The sequence below is a fragment of the Mustela lutreola genome, chromosome 4 (assembly GCF_030435805.1).
Source record: "Mustela lutreola isolate mMusLut2 chromosome 4, mMusLut2.pri, whole genome shotgun sequence".
Lineage (NCBI taxonomy): Eukaryota > Metazoa > Chordata > Mammalia > Carnivora > Mustelidae > Mustela > Mustela lutreola.
This window is the reverse complement of record NC_081293.1, coordinates 162,227,783-162,246,701: the sequence shown is the minus strand read 5'-3', so window position 1 is coordinate 162,246,701 and position 18,919 is coordinate 162,227,783. Positions and strand designations below refer to the sequence as shown.

At 37.3% G+C, this 18,919-nt stretch overlaps 2 protein-coding genes across 4 annotated transcripts; one reads left to right on the top strand and one right to left on the bottom strand.

Annotated features, from left to right (window-relative positions):
• Positions 1-532: 532 nt before the first annotated feature.
• Positions 533-9,526, bottom strand: DNAJB9 (DnaJ heat shock protein family (Hsp40) member B9). Of its 3 annotated transcripts, none has more exons than XM_059171587.1 (3): positions 9,360-9,526; positions 6,251-6,477; positions 533-5,267 (listed from the first exon to the last, which is right to left on the bottom strand). In XM_059171587.1, the coding sequence occupies exons 2-3, from the start codon at positions 6,465-6,467 to the stop codon at positions 4,816-4,818; spliced, it is 669 nt and encodes a 222-aa protein (XP_059027570.1). In that variant the 5' UTR covers positions 6,468-6,477; positions 9,360-9,526; the 3' UTR covers positions 533-4,815. The 3 variants fall into 3 exon arrangements, with proteins under 3 accessions (XP_059027570.1, XP_059027569.1, XP_059027568.1); XM_059171586.1 differs by lacking the exon at positions 9,360-9,526 and adding an exon at positions 8,859-8,999; XM_059171585.1 differs by lacking the exon at positions 9,360-9,526 and adding an exon at positions 8,718-8,848.
• Positions 9,121-17,499, top strand: THAP5 (THAP domain containing 5). The gene is made up of 3 exons (XM_059171584.1): positions 9,121-9,324; positions 13,286-13,478; positions 13,981-17,499. Exons 1-3 carry the CDS (start codon positions 9,245-9,247, stop codon positions 14,890-14,892), a joined length of 1,185 nt encoding a protein of 394 aa, XP_059027567.1. The 5' UTR covers positions 9,121-9,244; the 3' UTR covers positions 14,893-17,499.
• Positions 17,500-18,919: the final 1,420 nt, after the last annotated feature.

The window sequence follows — 18,919 nt, the reverse complement described above, 5'->3', positions numbered from 1 at the left end:
CTATACAAAAGCCAAAAAGCCCTATATAATCTGTCTTGCTCCCTACCCTTACTACCTTTATGAACTCATCTCCAACTACTCTTCCTTGTTCACAGGCCTCAAGCTACACTGGCTTTTTTGTTGTTCTTAGAACTTGTCATACATGCTTCCATCTTTCATGCAAACAATTCAAACCTATGCAAATCCACCTTCTCAGTGAGGCTTACACTGACCATCCTGTTGATAATTGCAACATGTGCTTGGCCTTCCTGCCCTCTCAGTATTATGATCCTCCTTTGTGCTACATTTTTTTCTGTAGAGTTTATCATCCAATGTAGTAATTTACTTATTATGTTTATTGCCTGTCCCCTTCTACTGGAATGTAAGCACTGGCACCCTGTGACATTATAATGAGTAACAATAAACAGGACGACACAACAAATTATCTACTGTAAAGAAGTAAAAATAATTTTCCCTCTTCCTTTCCAGGTTGTTGACTGAGATACCTCTTCCTCCACCCCGCCATCTTGTAAAAAAAGACAGGTTAACAGGAGAAAAACAAACAGATGTTTAATAACATGTATACCTCCTGTATACATTGGAGATACCCAGGAAAACACAAGTAATTCTCCAAAATAGTTCAAGCTATCACCACAAATATCATCTCTAGGGAAATATAAAAGATGTTGGGGTTGAGGGAGCCAGTTATGAAAGGGTTTTGGGTAACACACTGTAAAGGTTGTAACAGGGGTTCAAGTCCATGACTTCTCCATTGGTCAGTTTCTAGAGATTTAGTCATCCTCCTCCTCCTAGTGCAGAGGGAGACACTCTTACAAATGGAGATTTTCCTTACAAATGTAAATGTCTTCTACAAAAGGCAACCTTGGTTTTCCAAGAGGCTCCCTAGGATTTTTTTTTTTTTTTTAGAAAATTAATCAGCCTAAGATAATTCTTTTTTTTTTTTTTTTTTAAGATTTTTAAAATTTACTTGAGAGAGAGAGAGCACAAGAAGTGAGAATAAGACTCCCTGCTGAGCAGGGAGCCCGATGCGGGACTCAACCCTGGGACTCCAGGATCATGACCTGAGCTGAAAGCAGTTGCTTAACCAACTGAGCCACCCAGGCACCTGTGTAAGATAATTCTTATGCCTAAAAGGTGGCATATTCTGCTTTTCTCTAGATACTTCCACCATAGAGCAAGGTCTGGAGAAAAGTTGAGGAGGAATTTGAGTTGCAAAGTTGAGATAAGAGAAGAATCTGAATTTTGTAGAAGGGTCAGAGGCCATAGGGTTACGTACTGGGTATCTACTGTTACCTTTCACTGACTTTGGTTGTAGTTGATGTACACGTAAATTGCTTCATCCACCCTTTCTGACACCATCATCAGATGGAAAGAAATCTTGGAGAAGCAGATTAGGTAAAACAAGGACCTATGCCTGATTCACTGATGCAGTATTTCATCAAAAGTCTGGTAATGATAAAATTTTAAATTACTTCCTAGTATTGTAATTATCTCCTGAATTATATTTCTTCATCGGGATTGGATGTTGGGGTTCCTCTTCCCTGCTATTAGTTTTCTTTAAATATCTGATATTCCTTAAGCATCTTTTATGAAGGATTACATCAAAATGCAGATGCTGTGAAAAGCAAATTTCCTCAGCAATTACCTATGCCTGCATTAGACATCCATTTTGAACAGAAGCTATGGTTCTGTGTTAAGTTGTTAGGACATTTCAACCAGCAGGGACCTACAAGTGAGTATGTGGTCGGCATGCAGAAGTCATTGTTCCCTACACAAGCCCAAGTAAGGAGGCTTACTCTGGGATTGGAATGCTGCCATTACTCACCCTCGACATCCCCAAGTGAAAATTCACTTTACCTACATTCTTTCTATGGCACCTCAATATCCTCCCTAGGAATAATCTGTATCTTTGAAGAGTTATTCTCTTAGGCTTTACCCTTAGGACTTACCTAACTCTTACCTAAGGGTAAAGCCTAAAAGCTATCTCAGTAACAGTTTGGCTGGAAGAAAGAAGGGGGGGGGGTAACCCAATGCAATTCTTAATGAATTAGCACGATTGAGGATTGGCCCATTCCTTCTCTTTGTCTCCTCCCATCCCCACCCACCCAAATCTGAGCCTTAAAACTTCTCCAGGACACCTTGGCTGTGATTATTTGATTTTTCTCTCAATCCAATTCGTTCTGCTTTATACCTTCCTGGACTATCTCACAACTCCTCTTGTTTTCCAAGCATTTTTATGACTTCACTCTTATATCATCTGCCATTGGAACCAAGAGAGAGGGGAAACAATCATGGCTGGTGATTACATTCAACCTCTCATCTGGAATTGAAGGGACCAGCATCAACATGAATATATAAAACTTTAGAAACCTACTAGTGGTACCAGTATCTTCTTTATTCTGTTTGGCAATGGTCTCTTTTCCCCCCAGTGTGTTCTTTTAATTGCTAAACAAACTTCCATTTCAGAAAATTAAAGTAACAACTCCAGGAATGTACACATTTTTAGTTGTCCTTGGGCAACCTGAATTTTCACAGAACTAATCTCAGAATTGAAACTGAAATTCACAGCACAAAAACTGTCTAAGATCAACCATCAGATCAGGAGTTAATTATACCAATTCTAGAGCACCAAAAAAATCTCATGTCTATTATATGCCCTATAGCATCCAATTCAAGACATATTCAATCCAAAAAACTTGAAGAATTACAGAAATGTGTTCAAGACAAAGACTAAAAGTCATGTTTTATATATATAAATATATGTTATATATATATTATATATATATTACTGTTTTGCCTAGAAGCAAAAAAGAGACTGACAGATTTCATGAGTTGATTTATGTAGGGAGTATAGATTAAATTATTGCATTGGTCATTTTTTAAGTACAGAAGAAAAAGTATAAGTTATGGAGGAAACTTCTATATTGATTACTGGTCTAATTTCCAGTACCTTATCCATCAAGCCACACAAGTACACACACCACATATATCCTTAGATTACCTATGTATCTTTTTAATATTTAGTTTGTACCTTAAGTGCGTAATGACTCAGGGTCCATTTTTTCCTTGCAAAAATTATGCAAAAGACTCAAAAGGGGGATTTTTTTAAAAAGAGAGAGAAAGAGAAAAAGAAAGAGGAAGAGAAGGGGGGGTTCAAAAACATGTTCAGAATGGGAAAAACAAGGAATAATCAGGCCCTAAAGAAAAGGGGGACAGATGTTAATAATATAAAGTTAATCCTGACTTGAAAAATATTTTTTCTTGCCTCATTCATTCTACTGATAGGATTCAGATTATCCTTAGACCAAAATTCAAGGTATGGCTATTTTCTGGTTATCAAACAAAAGCAGTAAGTATACCTTCCAGAAAATAATTTAGATACATAGATTTAATAATTTCATCTCCTTCAGAGTTTTCAAATTAAAGATTATAATCAACAAATATAGCTTTATGCAATGTCTCACCTTTTCCCCAATGAGGCCTAAAAGAGGAAAGAATACTTGCTCTTAGCAAGCAAATACAACAAAATTATAATTAACAAAATCTTTAAGCTACCAAAATTTTGAGGGAAGAGGATGATAAGAAAGTAAGAGAAATTACCAAATGTCAAACAAACAAGGCTGTATCAGGGTTTTCAGGTTAATCAAAAGTAACTTCTGGAATATGGTCTATGGTCAGCATAAGCAGCCCCATTGTTTATATACCCTCCATAGCTCTAGAATTACAGAATAAACTTTTAACAATAAAATGAAAACCGAGAACATCATATTGTAAATATTATATTTCTCTCACTCACACACAATGTTGTATGAGACTTTACTAGTTTTAATATGTATCCATAGGATTAATACTCATATGGAGTATAATGCAAAAAGTGCTGAACTAAAGAAATAAGTCTATATGAAAACAAAAGCACACATTTCTTAGGATTTAAAAATATTGCACATAATAAGGTTACACAGAAATTACTGGCTGTTTTTACAAACAGAATGAGGTATTAGTCAATCTCTAGATAAAGATGAGTGCAAAGAGGAACCACACACACACACAAAATACATAAATCCATATAAGACTTAGAGAGCCAACAAGAAAGAAAGAAATGTGAAATGATATATAAATTAGCTATGATTTCTACACTACAAAATCATTAGCCAGGGACCAAGCATGTAACAATCTCTTGGTAATATTTCAAAAGTTTTCAACTTTCTTTCAGCCAAATGGCTATGAGCAGTATGATCATTTCACTTACTCCAATTTTACTGCAGAAAGGTACGGTTCTGTGGTAAATATTAATCTATTTACTTTCTAAAGTTTTCAGTGGAAAGATACTGCTATCCTTTGCTGAATGACTCAATTACAGTTTCGTGTACATTTAGCAACCCAAATCAGAGATGCTGTAGAGCATGCAATTTTAAATTAGCAAAGGTTTCACTGCAAAAACCATTCAAGTTCACACAATTTAAATCTACAATAAGTTTCAAAGTTTAACCTTTAAATATATATCAGGCAAACTCAATCTTTTCTTGGTAATAAAACTGGCCACGCAAGTAAGCCCGAGGGCAAGTAGAGAAAAAAGACCAGGCAGAATTATAATATCTTTGTTGAAGAATCTTTCCTATCAGGGAAATTAATAATTAGCTATTTTCTACTGGGTGTTGCTGAATTTGTCAAAAACATTTAAATACATTTAATATCTATATCAAGTTAAGTGAAATCATGCATTTGTCAAAATAGTTCACAGAAAATTGTTTCGCATCAAAGGGTATTGAAGAAAAGTCAAATAGTTGGCTTTAGTGAGAACAGAAAAATAGTGAACTACTGTCCTGAACAGTCAGTGTATGTAGTAACCATATTTCCTCTTCGTTGAGTCACAGTCCTGCAGTGCTTGCTAGATCCGTGGAATCTATTTTCAGTCTGTACTGTATGCCGATTGGTGGTGTCAAAACCACTAAAAGAAAACATTTTCTCCATATCTTCAAACATGTCATCAAACAGTCCACCTCCAAAAGAAAACTCCTGGAAATGATGTCTTTGTCTACTGGAACCATCCTGGCGTGTCTGGAAGTGATTCTCAAAATGCTTCTTGGACCGAGTGTTTTGGTTTTGACCAAAAAACCCAAAGTCTTTAAATAAGTCATCAAAATTGAAGTTAAATGATTGCTCAAAAGGACTTCCATTACCTCTTTGTCCTTTACCATTAGTAAAAGCACTGTGTCCAAGTGTATCATACTCTTTTCGCCTACTAGCATCTGAGAGTGTTTCATATGCTGAAGAAAATAAAAATACTTTAGTAACTTAAGATAATGAAAATTGCATATACCCAAACCTCTTCAGATAAGTGAATTCAACTCTCTATTTTAGGGAAGGATTTCATACCACCAATAAAACCAAAACATTACAAACATAGGGAAAAAAAAAAGTTAAAATGAAAGTTACAAAAGGCAGGGCTTTTGTCCTATTTACTGTATAGTATCTACTGTCAGAATAATGCCTGCCCCTAGTAAATATCTAATAAATATTTGTTAAATGAATGCTACCATCACTTACAAATAAGCATGTGGGCAGTAATTATGCAGTTATTTTTCATATTATTTGGGTAAAAACATTACTTGTATAAACAATTTAATGGTCCAATATAACCAATCAAGAATTCAGATTTTTCACTTCCTTACTAATTGAAGTGTTAAAGTTTATCTCCAACTCTCTATTCACCACCATTAGTTACTGAATTCTCAGGCGGTCTAATTTGTTTTAAAACTAGTCTTAAATCAAAATTTGTTTAATATTTTTCCTTCAAAGATAAATGTAGCTTTTAAGTATAGATCAAGTGAAGAAAAAAACCCAAAACATTTCAAAGTCTATTTAAATTTTTTATACTTAGTATTTTTGTATTTAATCTCCATATTTGGTAAAAACTGTTCCATAAGTTAGCTTCCAAGTTTTGGGTATCTAAAATTCCTTTTAACTTGGAAACAATAAGCAATTTCATATACAACAGAAGAATAAAGTGATATATTTTTAACAATTTAAGATCTATATGACAATAAAAATTTATTCTACCACTCAGCCATCCATCCTTGAATCAAAGTAATTGTGGTAGGAAGATAGTCTCAAGAATCTCACTTTATTTAAATGTAGACCCCATCCTGCCACCAATCATCGCAGTATCTCCAAATACATACACTTCTTAGCTATCATTCTCCCTTACTAGTTAGTATCTGTGAGACCTCAGAGATAGCCATTTACTTACCTTCTGCAATCTCTCTGAATTTTGCTTCAGCATCAGGGCTCTTATTTTTGTCAGGATGGTACTTCATGGCCAACTTGTGAAAAGCTTTCTTGATTTGGCGCTCTGATGCTGATTTTGGCACACCTAAGATATCATAGTAACTTTTTGATGCCAAAATTAATTCCGTTATCATTAAAATGCAGATCGCAAAGACGAAAACTGACTGGGGAGTAGCCATTTCTAAAATCCTAAAAAAGAAAAAAAAATTATTCATGAAGCTATTCTTAAGACTTTTTCTTTTAAAAGAAACCAGTGGGGCACCTGGATAGCTCAGTCCTTAAGCCTCTGCCTTCAGCTCAGGTCATGATCCCAGGGTCCTGGGTTAAACCCAGCATTGGGCTGCCGCTCAGTGGGAAGCCTGCTTCTTCCTCTCCCATTCCCCCTGCTTGTGTTCTCTCTCTCACTGTGTCTCTATCAAATAAATAAATAAACTCTTAAAATAAAAAAAAAGAAAGAAAACCAGTGAACTTTTAGGATACAAGGTATATTTAATGTAGTATCAACATGTTAAGTATATAGTAACTGTCCTGTGCTTTTTCCCCATGTTATTTCATTTCACAGGTTTTATTATCTCTATGTTGGTTGTAACTTTTTTTTTTTTTTGGACAGAGAGAGAGACCGTAAAAGAGAGAATACAAGCAGGGGAGCAGCAGAGGGCGAGGGAGAAGCAGGTTTCCCACCAAGCACAGAGCCGGATGTGGTGCTCCATCCCAGGACTCCCAGGACGCTGGGATCATGACCTGAGCAGAAGGCAGCCGCTTAAGACTGAGCCACCCAGGCGCCCCTGGTTGTAACCTCCTTAAATGCAAATGTTAATTCAACCAAATTGAGAAAAAAGTCTTTCTTCACTTTACCTTTTCACTAATACTATGTGGTCATACACAGAACAGTAACAAAAGTATTCAATAATGTTTTTTACCAACAGACACTGTGAAGACTTATCATTTGTTAACAATGTAAAAAGGGTAGAAAATCCAAATAATTTTAAAAAGGATGTCAATTTTCCTTTCAAGAATCCATATTCTAAAAGTATTAAAAATAAAAGTATTTACTTCAGGGGGAAAAAAGTATATTACCAAGATAAACAGCCCAGGATATGTGAATTGGTAATCCTCCCTCCCTAAAGCACCAACTTCAGCTTTCATTTCGGCAAGGTCAGCAAGGATTGCAAACAGAAAATCTCAGTATCATATTAATACTGACAATATGATAGACTGTAATAATTTTTTCATTGCAAGATCCCAAATATTTAACCAGAAAACATGTATTAATGGGTTTTGTTAAAAACTCATAATGGCGGGACGCCTGGGTGGGTTAAAGCCTCTGCCTTCGGTTCAGGTCGTGATCTCAGGATCCTAGGGTCGAGCCCCCCATAGGGCTCTCTGCTCGGCAAGGAGCCTGCCTCCCCCTCTGTCTACTTGTGACCTCTCTCCCCTTGTCAAAGAAATAAATAAAACCTTAAAAAAAAAAACTCGTAATGTAATTATTTCTGCTAAGGCTACCAGAAAAATAAACTTTCACAGTCTATACTTCAGATAAGTTAAATACTTATGTTCAAACTTCCCCGAAGTCATTTAAATATTTCCCTAACCTTAAATAAGCTTTCCCTAAGAATTCAACTTGGAATTCTAGACAGTATAGATTTAATGACGAATGTGATCCTGTTTTTTGAACTCTGTACGAGGAGTTAACAATCTATGATGACATAACTAGGCTGACGAAAGACACTACGGTTTGTGGAAACCGCCTGCCTTCCTCTCCTGTGGCCTCTTCGGAGCGTAATTAGCAGAAGGATTCCTCCCTTCCAAAGAGTTACTCGTACTCACGGGTACTAAAGATCAAGTACAACCCCTTCGTTTAAAGAACGCAAACCGAGGGAGTACTGGGGCCGCCACCGGGACTGCAGGCACTTCTGCAGTCAAAGGGCGGGTCTAACACGGACAGAGAGGCACACTGCTGGTTTTAATAAAGCTTACTCCACTGCTCAAGTGTATTACCTGACACTTTCTGAGTAGGCCCACTTTCGTATTATACTGACTTCCACCCAAGAGGGACCCACCGGACGGCGGCCTGGGCCTTACGCCCAGAGCCGACGGCCGGCTGGGTTGCGCCGTCCAGGCTTCACCCCGAGACGACCGATCCTCGTCCGGTCCGTCCAGGCACCGCCCTCACCGCTCTTCTCCGCCCGGAGGCCAGCCCTGGGAGGAGCTGTCCGACGCCCGAAAAAGCCGGCTGCCAACCCAAAACACAAAACGCCCTTTTCTGTGGTTTGGTTTTAGGATTTTCCTAAACCCTCAACAACACCAGGCAGCCTGAAGCCCTTGCGACGACCGTGGCGGACGCCGAGGCCAGGTCAGGCCACAAACACCGGCCGAGGCCTCGAAGACGCTCTGACCACCCTCCCCGCGACCCCGGCCTCATCCCTCACCCGCTCCCTCCGACTGCTGCTGCTCCTCCGCAGAAGAGGCGCCGGCCGACTGACGAGCGGCTCCACACGGCCCGGCCCTTCGCCCCGGTCTCCGAGGCCTCCCGCAGCCGGCACGCGCCCCAATCCCGCTCGCACACAGACCTAGCACTCCTCCAGTCGCCGCCGCGTCCCCTCTCAACCCGCTCCTCACTGGCCGGCGGCCCGCAGCTGCCGCCACCTCCGGAGAAGACCTACACGAAACGCTTCCCGATTGGCTCTTGCTACCCCACCTGACCCTGGCGCCCTACGCGCACGTGGAAAACTGTTGTTGCCGCTCAGCCTGTGCATCACTTCCGGCCCCAACCTCCAGAAAGGGCGGTGCTGCAGCCCGCAGAAGCGGAAGTGAGTCGACGATTGCGACGCCTTTCCGCTCGGCCGATTCTGGCGCAGGCGCAGTGCCTCGTGAGGCCGGGATTTTCTCCTATATCTTGACGAGGAGGTTCCCGGGCCCTGTCGCAGGCCCTGATTTGGGGGGCCCCACCCGAGCGATGCCTCGGTATTGCGCAGCGGTTTGCTGTAAGAACCGTCGGGGACGAAACAGCAAAGACCGGAAGCTGAGTTTTTATCCGTAAGTTGTCCCTGGAGCAGAAGTGTCCGCCTTACCTTTGGACCACGGTCCTGTGGCGTCTGGGGCTAGGGTTTGAGGTGTCTGGAAATTCGTCCTCTGCTCTCCCAGCGTGTTCCTTCACTGCGCCGGAGGAGGACGCGAAGGCTCGAATTTAGTTTCCCTAGAAATGGGTCCTAACTGAGCAAGGTCGCGGGGCTGCTGGCGAGGTGTAGGGGCCTTTTGGGGGTGTTAAGCCCTTAAAAATGTGCAGTTTGGGCGGTGCTCCGTGGTTTTCGGAGTGTTTTCCCCACCTCAGCTGATCTCCTGTGTCATAAAGTGCGTTAACCACCAACTAAGGTACACCTCAAACCTGCCAAGCGGCAAGGTGCACTCAGCAGTTAACCTGCGCCTTCTGTGAGGTTACACAGATGTTCCTTAATTACATTTTTTCTCCCGAGGAAACTAAGGGCTTTCAGAAGGGTTATTGAAAGTTTTGTGAGAGAGCCGGAATTACAACCGGTCTCCTGCTCAGGGCTCTCTATATACTCTTCATTCGTACAGAGAACAGGGTAACTGTTGTGCCAAATTCCTGCTGCCAGGAACTAGTTCCGTGAAACCACAGAAGTACTCATTTTTATTTAGAAGAACAGGGAAACAGTATTGTGTAGGCATTTAGAGTCCAGGCTCCAGAGCCAGACTCAGTAGGTTCAAAACCTGGCTCCACTACTCTGTAGCTGACTGACTTTCTGCAAATTATTTGAACTCTGTATGCCTCAGATCTTTCACCTGTAAAGTGGAGATATTAATCGTACCTACTTCATGTAGTGTATAAATAGGTAAAGGAGCACTTGACATTCAGTGCGTGCTTAATATACATAAGAATCAACATATTTACAATACTCTATTTCCTTTTTTCTTGTTTGTGAAAATATATCATTTAGCTCTAACCTGGTCGTCTTTTGCTCTCTCAGATTTTTTTCTAGCTATTTTGTGAAGTCTGTTTATCTTTAGACAAGAAGCTCTCTGTTGATGGACACGGTTGCTTCCCATTATCTTTTTTTTTTTTCCCTTAAGATTTTATTTATTTATTTGACGGAGATTACAAGTAGGCATAGAGGCAGGCAGAGAGAGAGGAAGGGAAGCAGGCTCCCTGCTGAGCAGAGAGCCCAGTGCGGGGTTGGATGCCAGGACCCTGGGACCATGACCTGAATTTAAGGCAGAGGCTTTAACCCACTGAGCCACCCAGGCGCCCCTGCTTCCCATTATCTTAACTAGTGGGAAGAAACCTGATAACCTGAGATAATTCACATGTGGCAGTATTTCCAGGATTGTTTCCCAGTTGAAGCCCACAAGGTGCAGAGAGGGATTTGGGGGGAAATGCTAGTATCTTGAAAGCTATGGCTCTTGAAGGTTTGTAACAAATCAGGCGGAACTTGATTTAGCCCCATTTCCCAGACTTACTCAGCCTTCATTGCGGGGGGGGGGGGGGGGGATGACCAAACCTGACTCCCAGATTCTTTAAATCTTTCCATAGTTACCGATTTATTTATTTATCTATCTATCTATCTATTTATTTATTTATTTATTTGACAGAGATCACAAGTAGGCAGAGAGGCAGGCAGAGAGAGAGAGAGAGAGAGGGAAGCAGGCTCTCTGCTGAGCAGAGAGCCCGATGCGGGACTCGATCCCAGGACCCTGAGATCATGACCTGAGCCGAAGGCAGCGGCTTAACCCTCTGAGCCACCCAGGCGCCCATAGTTACCATTTTTAAGGAGGTTAAAATAATAATGTCAGAGGAAGTCAATTATAAAGATTTTTTTTCCTCAAAATGTAAATTTACTGAAACTGGATTTTTTATGATTTTTTTTTTATTTCCATGTGTAATCTGCCAAGTAAAAGTTGAATCAGTTTTATTTCCCTAATAGCACCAGACTTGAAGAATTGAATTTGTTAATGCTAACACTGTAGCAAGCTGTACTGTATATAAATTTGAGAATTCAGCTTATGTGTGCATATAGTCTTGAGTTTATACTGTGATTATTTTGTGCCTTTTTGGGAATTAATAAGCTGGTGTAACAAAATTACTGAACAAAATGAACTACTGCAAAGGTACTAAGTTGTTTAGGAAACCTATTCCAGAAGACTGCTTAGAGGTTTACCTGCTGAGAAAGCACTGCATTCCTGTTACAACAAGGATATTCATAGAGTGATTTTTTAAAATTGTTTGGTAATATAGTATATAGGAACAATAGAAATAATTAACAGACAGCATCCTTGTACTTGAGATTACATGTGAAAGTATTGTAAAGGGCGTATTCTCAGTTTAGATGTAGCAGTAAATGTATGTACTTTTCTATGGCTAACAGAGTTCAGGTCCTCTGAAAAAACTCTTTGTCTTTAAATGCCTTTTCTGGTTATGTTTCTTATACTTAGAACCTGAATTCTTGATGTGTGCAAGGTTAAAGAATTTTCAAACAATGTGTGAATGTTGTATCTGTGGTGAGAACTTCAAAGATAGATCATTGATTTTTCCAATAAGTGTATTGGGGTTAAAAATTATTTCCTATAAAGTACCCATATTCCCTTTTCCTTAGCATCTTATAAAGTTATCAATATTTGCTGGGATGGGGGAAGGCATGCTATTATAAACCATAAACTAAATGTCCGGGATTAAGAGGGAATGTGTAATTGCTGCTTTTTGTATGAGAAACCTTAAGTTACCTTAAGCCTATTTTAAATACTAATTAAAAGCCTAATTAAATTTTAGGCTTTAAAGCCTAATTAAATTTTAATATTTTATGCTATTTTTTAAAAAACCTTAAGTTTTTTTTTTTTAAATAGGATATTAGACTGTCTCATAAAATCATTGAAAGAAACAAATAGTGTTAACTGTTCAATACAGTTTTAACTGAAACCTCTTTAGACTGGTAGGAAAAAGTTTTCTCTCATTTTTTCATTGGCCCAGTGTTACCTATAAAATACATTCCAGTGTGTTAGCACCAACTCTAAATAAAGGTTATTGTTGGCACAGGAACAACACATATAAAGAACTGTCTTACCTATCTCTTTATTTTCTCCTTCATTTATTTCATGTTAGAGAACATCTGAGTGTTCTTTATAACATGTTTAGTTCTTGTGTCAGTTTTCTTTCAAAACTTGAATTTTAGGGTTCTCAGTTTAGAAATACTAGACTAAATTACATATGGGTAGAATTGAGGCTGACTGTGGTAAAGGGAATAGAATATTAGTGGTTTTATAAGATTTAGTAGTGATTGTCAATTAAATCACTTATTTGAACTAACTTCTTATTTTTTTAAATGTTAATAAGAGCCTAAAGTTTAGTACTTCCTTGAATTACAGACAGGACACCATTTCACTTGTTGTGTCAGTATAGATTACATTTGAATGGGACTTTGTAAATTTATATAGTTCCAGGCAAAATATACAACAAAATAAAAATAAAATATAATCCACAGAAAATATGAGTAGATTTTATCCTTTGTTGGAACACATATTTTACTTGAAGGGAATTGTTATATTTTACCAGCCTTTTTTTTTTTTTTTTTTTTTTTTTTTAAGATGTTACTTATTTAGAAGGAGAGAGCATGCATGTGCATGTGTGTGCAGGAGCAGGGGGAGGTGTAGAGGGAGAGAGAGAATCTCAAGCAGGCTCCATGCTCAGTGCAGAGCCTAATGTGGGCTTGATCCATAACCCCAAGATCATGACCTATACAGAAATCAAGAGTCAGATGCTCAATTGACTGAGCCACCCAGGTGCCCTTACCAGCCATTCTTCTGAAAAGCTTTGTCTTCTAGCTTAGTCATTTTTACTGTAGAGACGATGTAGTGATGCCCTGAAGATGCTCTTACATGGTGTGGATTGTTGCCTTGCTTTTTTGCAGCACTCAATGCATAGATTACCTATATATGCATTCCTGGAATTTGCAAAAAGTACAGCAAAGTTTTCCTTTTTTAATTTCAGGTTTCCTCTACATGACAAAGAAAGACTTGAAAAATGGTTAAAGAATATGAAACGAGATTCATGGGTACCCAGTAAATACCAGTTCCTGTGTAGTGACCATTTTACTCCTGACTCTCTTGACGTCAGATGGGGTATTCGATATTTGAAACAAACTGCAATTCCAACAATATTTTCTTTGCCTGAAGACAATCAGGTATTGGAGGAAGAACATAGAGGAGTGGGGGATAATGCTGAGCTGGGTGGTAGGTTGCAGGGTGGCAGGTAATGAGGTTAAGGGAGGGAGCGGGAAAGGTGACTGCTGGAAAACATACTTAAGAAAAAAGGAAAATTAATTTACACTTTCACTAAAAGTATGGTAATTAAAAAAAATTTAAACCATTAAAACAATTTAAACTGAAGAACAAAAGATAACATACATAAATCATTGAGTTATTAACATAAGTTAATGATCTGAGATTTTGTTACTAGTATTTGAGTGATCTGAAATATTTCCATCATGTATTGAATATGCTTAATACTTTTTAAAAAACACTTTAAAGTATGTATGGGTTGTTATATGCTTAGAACATTTTTTAACTGTGTAAATTGACTTGACCAATATACTGCTCAAAGTTATAATTAAATACTCAGAACTGACTAATAACAGAAAGAGGTTAGTGAGGACATCTTTAGAATTTGAAAATGTTATTTTCTAGGAAAAAGACTCTTCAAAAAAAAAATCTCAGAAGAAAAAATTAGATGATGAGAAAGAAGTATGCCTAAAAGCCAAGTCACAAGAATCATTTGCATCAAATGAGCTAAAGAAAAATACGGTTAATACAGATATTCTCCCTGAACACACAGAATTACTTAATTCATCTACTTTGGTGAAGCTACCAGCTCCAAAACCAGAAGGTATACAAAATAACATATTAACTCTTAATCTGGTTAAACAAGATATTAAAAAACCAGTATCTACCTTGGAAACATCAGTTACCCAAGACATAGATATAGGTGGTTTTCACACATCTTTTGAGAATCTAAATTCTACAACTATTACTTTGACAACTTCAAATTCAGAAGATATTCAGCCATCTTTGGAAACCCAAGAAGTGTTTGAAATAACTACAAATCATCTTGCTAACCCAAACTTTACAAATAATTCCATGGAAATTAAGTCAGCACAGGAAAGTCCATTCTTATTCAGCACAATTACTAAAACAGTTGAAGAATTAAATGCAAATAAAGAATCTGTTATTGCCATTTTTGTACCCACAGAAAATTCCAAACCAATTAATTCTTTTGTATCTACTGAAAAAGAAACCGTGGAAATGGGAGATCTAGACCCTGAAGGCTCCTTATATAAGGATATAGACTATGAGACAGAAGTCTTACAAATTGAACATTCTTACTGCAGACAAGATATCAATAAGGAACATCTCTGGCGGAAAGTCTCTAAACTACATTCAAAAATAACTCTTCTTGAGCTACAGGAACAACAAACTCTTGGAAGATTGAAGTCTTTGGAAGCTCTTATACGGCAGTTAAAACAGGAAAACTGGCTATCTGAAGAAAATGTCAAGATTATAGAAAACCATTTCACAACATATGAAGTTACTATGTTATAGAGTGTAAAGAAGTTTTAACGCTATGGCTTATATGAGCTTTTGCAGCCAAACCAAATTACATGTAAAGTGAACTTTTTCCTGTATAAGTTCTCATCTTAAGCTAAGAAAGTGTTCTAACATTAAAAACTGCATCCTGTTCTTGTAATGTTCATTTTTAAGAAAAACTAGAGAGTTCTTGGGCTGTAGAGAACAAATTTCTCTACTTGGTAATCTTCTCTCTACTTGGTAATCTTCCAAATTGAAGTAGAGTGAATAAATAATATGATGCCTTAAATCAGAGAACATGAATATGGTGAAAGGAGCCCAAAAGACAAATTAGGCTCAGGTATCCGTCCTGATTCTACCATTGGCATATCACATGGGCAGATTACTATTGAGCCTCAGTCATAATCTGTAATCTGTAAAATAAGGGCACTTACTAAATCTAGTCTCTTTAGTTTCTTTTCTTTCTATTAAGATAACTTTCTTAATAGAACAACTTTTTTATAAGGTAATATATATATACATAATACTATATGTTGGCTAGTATTTGATGTTATTTACTGTTGGATTATCCTCAAAATTGAATTCTGTGATGTTTGATTGTTGACTACAGTTATTTGTAATAATAAAGGAAAGTACTCCTTTTATTATTTATTCCAGTTTAACTAAAATAACCATCCATTAGCCCAGTTCATGGGAGAGGTACTTGAAGCTTAAAACAATATGTTATTTCAGTACCTTATATGTAGCTGACCATCATTATACGTAGTCACTTAATCTTAACATTCTGTATTTAAGGTTATAATTTGTAAACCAAAAGTTTTAATGAGGTTAATTTTTTAAAAATCTATATATTACTATATTTTAGAAATCAGCTTTTGTCTATTTAATGTGTAGCTTTTTAAAATGTGTGCTTTTGTTATTTTTAAAATTACAGAATGATAGAGTAGTACTTGATATTATACATGCCCACTTATATATATTTTATTAAAATTTATAAGCAAGAAACTATAGATAAGTGGTAATGTTCTTAGACAAGTAGAAAGGAATGATGGTGATATAAATAAAAATACTGCCTCTCTCCCTATGAATGTTTTAAAATGTGAAAACAGACTTAGTTGGAACAACAGAAATGTGAAAAATAATGATCTTGGGGCGCCTGGGTGGCTCAGTGGGTTAAGCCGCTGCCTTCGGCTTGGGTCATGATCTCCGGGTCCTGGGATCGAGTCCCGCATCGGGCTCTCTGCCTAGCAGGGAGGCTGCTTCCCTCTCTCTCTGCCTGCTTCTCCGTCTACTTGTGATTTCTCTCTGTCAAATAAATCTTAAAAAAAAAAAAGATCTTCTAAAATTAGCAGTTAATATAATTAAATGTTACTGATAATATTATTGAGCAAGTTCCTATCAGCCTGATTCATACTTTTATCATCTTGTTTTATAAAAAATACTATTAACTGTCTTGGAGGGTTTTGAGAATTCTGTGAGTAACATGTTTTTAGTTCTGGAAAATAGGAGGTGCTCAATAAATATTAGTTGACTACGTAGCAAATAGTATACTGATTATTTTGTAAATTCATGGTGATTATTTTTGGCCACACTTTAGTTTTTTCAAGCTAATAAAATTAATTGGTATTATATATAAATAAGTGCTAAATACAAATGTTGATTTAAAGATACCTTTGTTATGTGACCATGGGAGAAAAAACAAACCCTTAAATTTTTGCATAAATTATGTGCAGATAATTGGTAGAGTTAATAAGATGTTTTTAAGTATTCCCATGTTGCATTTTACAGTACTTTTTTAAAATAAATAGTACAGATGAAAATAACCTTGGTAAGTCACTATAAAATATGTTCCAATTCTATTTTTAATTGTCTAGATTGTGTTTTCTCTTAAAGGTTGTAGTTTACTCAGGAATAATTAAACTAGTTGTGTTTCTTCAATCTTAATAAATTATAAATATTTAAGATGTTTACTTGGCTTGCCTATATTCAGTTCAGGATGTTTCCAACCTGTTAATTTCTAAATATATTTGGGGGTTCTGCCCTACTTTATTTCTTAGTTGGATTATTATAGGGTCTCTTAACTAATCCTTGCCAATATTTTTAGTCCCTTCCATATCATTCTGTATTCTGCAGTCAGCTTTTTACTTCAGCTCTAGATCTAACTATATCATCCACTCATTACTTAACTTTCCCAACTCAGAAATTGGAAATTACTCTTGAATACCTACAGAATAAAGCCAAACTTGTTACCATATATGATCCTCTGTGATGTGCTTCATCCTGTGTTTTAGCCACAGTGGACTACTTAGTATTTTATGTAGCATTTTTCAAACATGCCATGCAGGTGACTTTCTTTATGCTTATTTTATAACCTAAATTCAGCCAGTGAATTGCAGCTTTGGTTGAATTTTGTTTTTTTTTTCCAGTCAAAATTGTTTCCTTTCTGCTCCTCCAGGGCTTTGTTTTATAACATTGTAACAGTGTTTGCCTTTATACTTTTTTGTATCAGATATCTATGCCTGTTCTACTAGATTGTAAGCTTTTTAAAGCAGGGTTTTCATTAATCACTAGTTTCTTTGACAATATAATTTACTCAATAAATGTTTGGATGAATATTTTGAATTTGCCTACTTGTTTCTTGTCACTTAAAATCAAGAACCTTCTTACAAGATGGGTCCTTGATACCTTTAGAATGTTTAGGGAAGGACATAGATCTTCACATAATCTTTGAAAATTCCATGTCTTCAGTGGACAGTATAATTTACCAAGTGTCTGCTATGCCATCTATGAATTGATTTTCTTGTGGAAGGCTATTCCCACTCCAAAATATTTTCTGCTTTCCATCCTATATAATTAAAAAGGAAGTAAGTCCAAATATGGCTATAGAATGTATCTTATTCTATATTCTCTTGTGTATTCTATTCCCTTAACAAGAGGTGGAATTAATTTCTCTACCTTTTTTAATCTGGTGGGCTGTGTGAATCCTTTGACCAATAAAATACAGTGAAAGTGATACAGCCAGTCAATCTTAGACCTTAACTGGCCTGGCAGCTTTCACTTCCTCTTTGGAATAGTATTTTAGAATGCCAGATACCCTACAAAATGTGTGATAACCCTGAGACCATGCTGGAAAAGCCAAAGCCACATGGAGAAGCTCTAGAAAATGATACATCAGACATATTAGTGAAGAAGCCAAGAAGCAACTCTATTTCTATTACAGAATCGTGAAAGACAGTAATTGAAGTCAAAAGATCCCTGGAATTTGAGGAGAGGGTGTGAAGACATGTTTAAAAAATGCAATTAATATTAAGAAGTCATCCCACAGAGCTTGGCCTTTTCTAAACTGTCAAAAAAGATTCTATTCTCTAGAGAGGATGAAACAGAAGTTCTTCAGAAAATACAATGGGCAGGGATGCCATACTGAGTAGAGGTATTAAGTGGAAGTTTTTTAAGTTGAATTACTAGCTTCAACCCAGCCTCTTTCACGTACTTGGTTTCCAGAACTATGGCAACCAAGCTTACACCCAATAGTTTTCTCTTGGGATTTTGACACACTCATGAGAAAAGAACCAGATTTCACATCGGAGATTCTGAGTCCAGCTAAGCCACTGCAGCAGTGATAATTCATCTTTATTACAGCAAAATCACTTGAGAAGTTTTAAATTTTTTTCCTTATGCAAACTAGCTAAATCGTTCTGGTATAAAACCCGAGTATCTGTGGTTTAAAAATTTCTCTCTAATTATTCTCATATACAGCAAAAGGTGAGAATCCTTGCTTTATAGTAAAGCTTATGGAAATGACATCCCTGAGTACAGAGATTTTCATCATTGTCCTGCCAACTGACAGTCAACAGTAAACTGAAAGTTAAGGATAGCATCAGACACATGAAAAAATGTTCATCATCACTAGCCATCAGGGAGATTCAAATTAAAACCACATTGAGATACCACCTTACACCAGTTAGAATGGCCAAAATTAGCAAGACAGGAAACAACGTGTTTTGGAGAGGGTGTGGAGAAAGGGGAACCCTCTTACACCATT

Excerpts from the sequence above, each read along its gene's own strand:
- DNAJB9 (XM_059171587.1), bottom strand. The coding sequence starts at position 6,467 with ATGGCTACTCCCCAGTCAGTTTTCGTCTTTGCGATCTGCATTTTAATG. Across the intron at positions 5,268-6,250 it reads ATTCAGAGAGATTGCAGAAG|CATATGAAACACTCTCAGAT; the intron begins GTAAGTAAATGG and ends TATTTTCTTCAG.
- THAP5 (XM_059171584.1), top strand. The coding sequence starts at position 9,245 with ATGCCTCGGTATTGCGCAGCGGTTTGCTGTAAGAACCGTCGGGGACGA. Across the intron at positions 9,325-13,285 it reads CGGAAGCTGAGTTTTTATCC|GTTTCCTCTACATGACAAAG; the intron begins GTAAGTTGTCCC and ends TTTTAATTTCAG. Across the intron at positions 13,479-13,980 it reads CTTTGCCTGAAGACAATCAG|GAAAAAGACTCTTCAAAAAA; the intron begins GTATTGGAGGAA and ends GTTATTTTCTAG.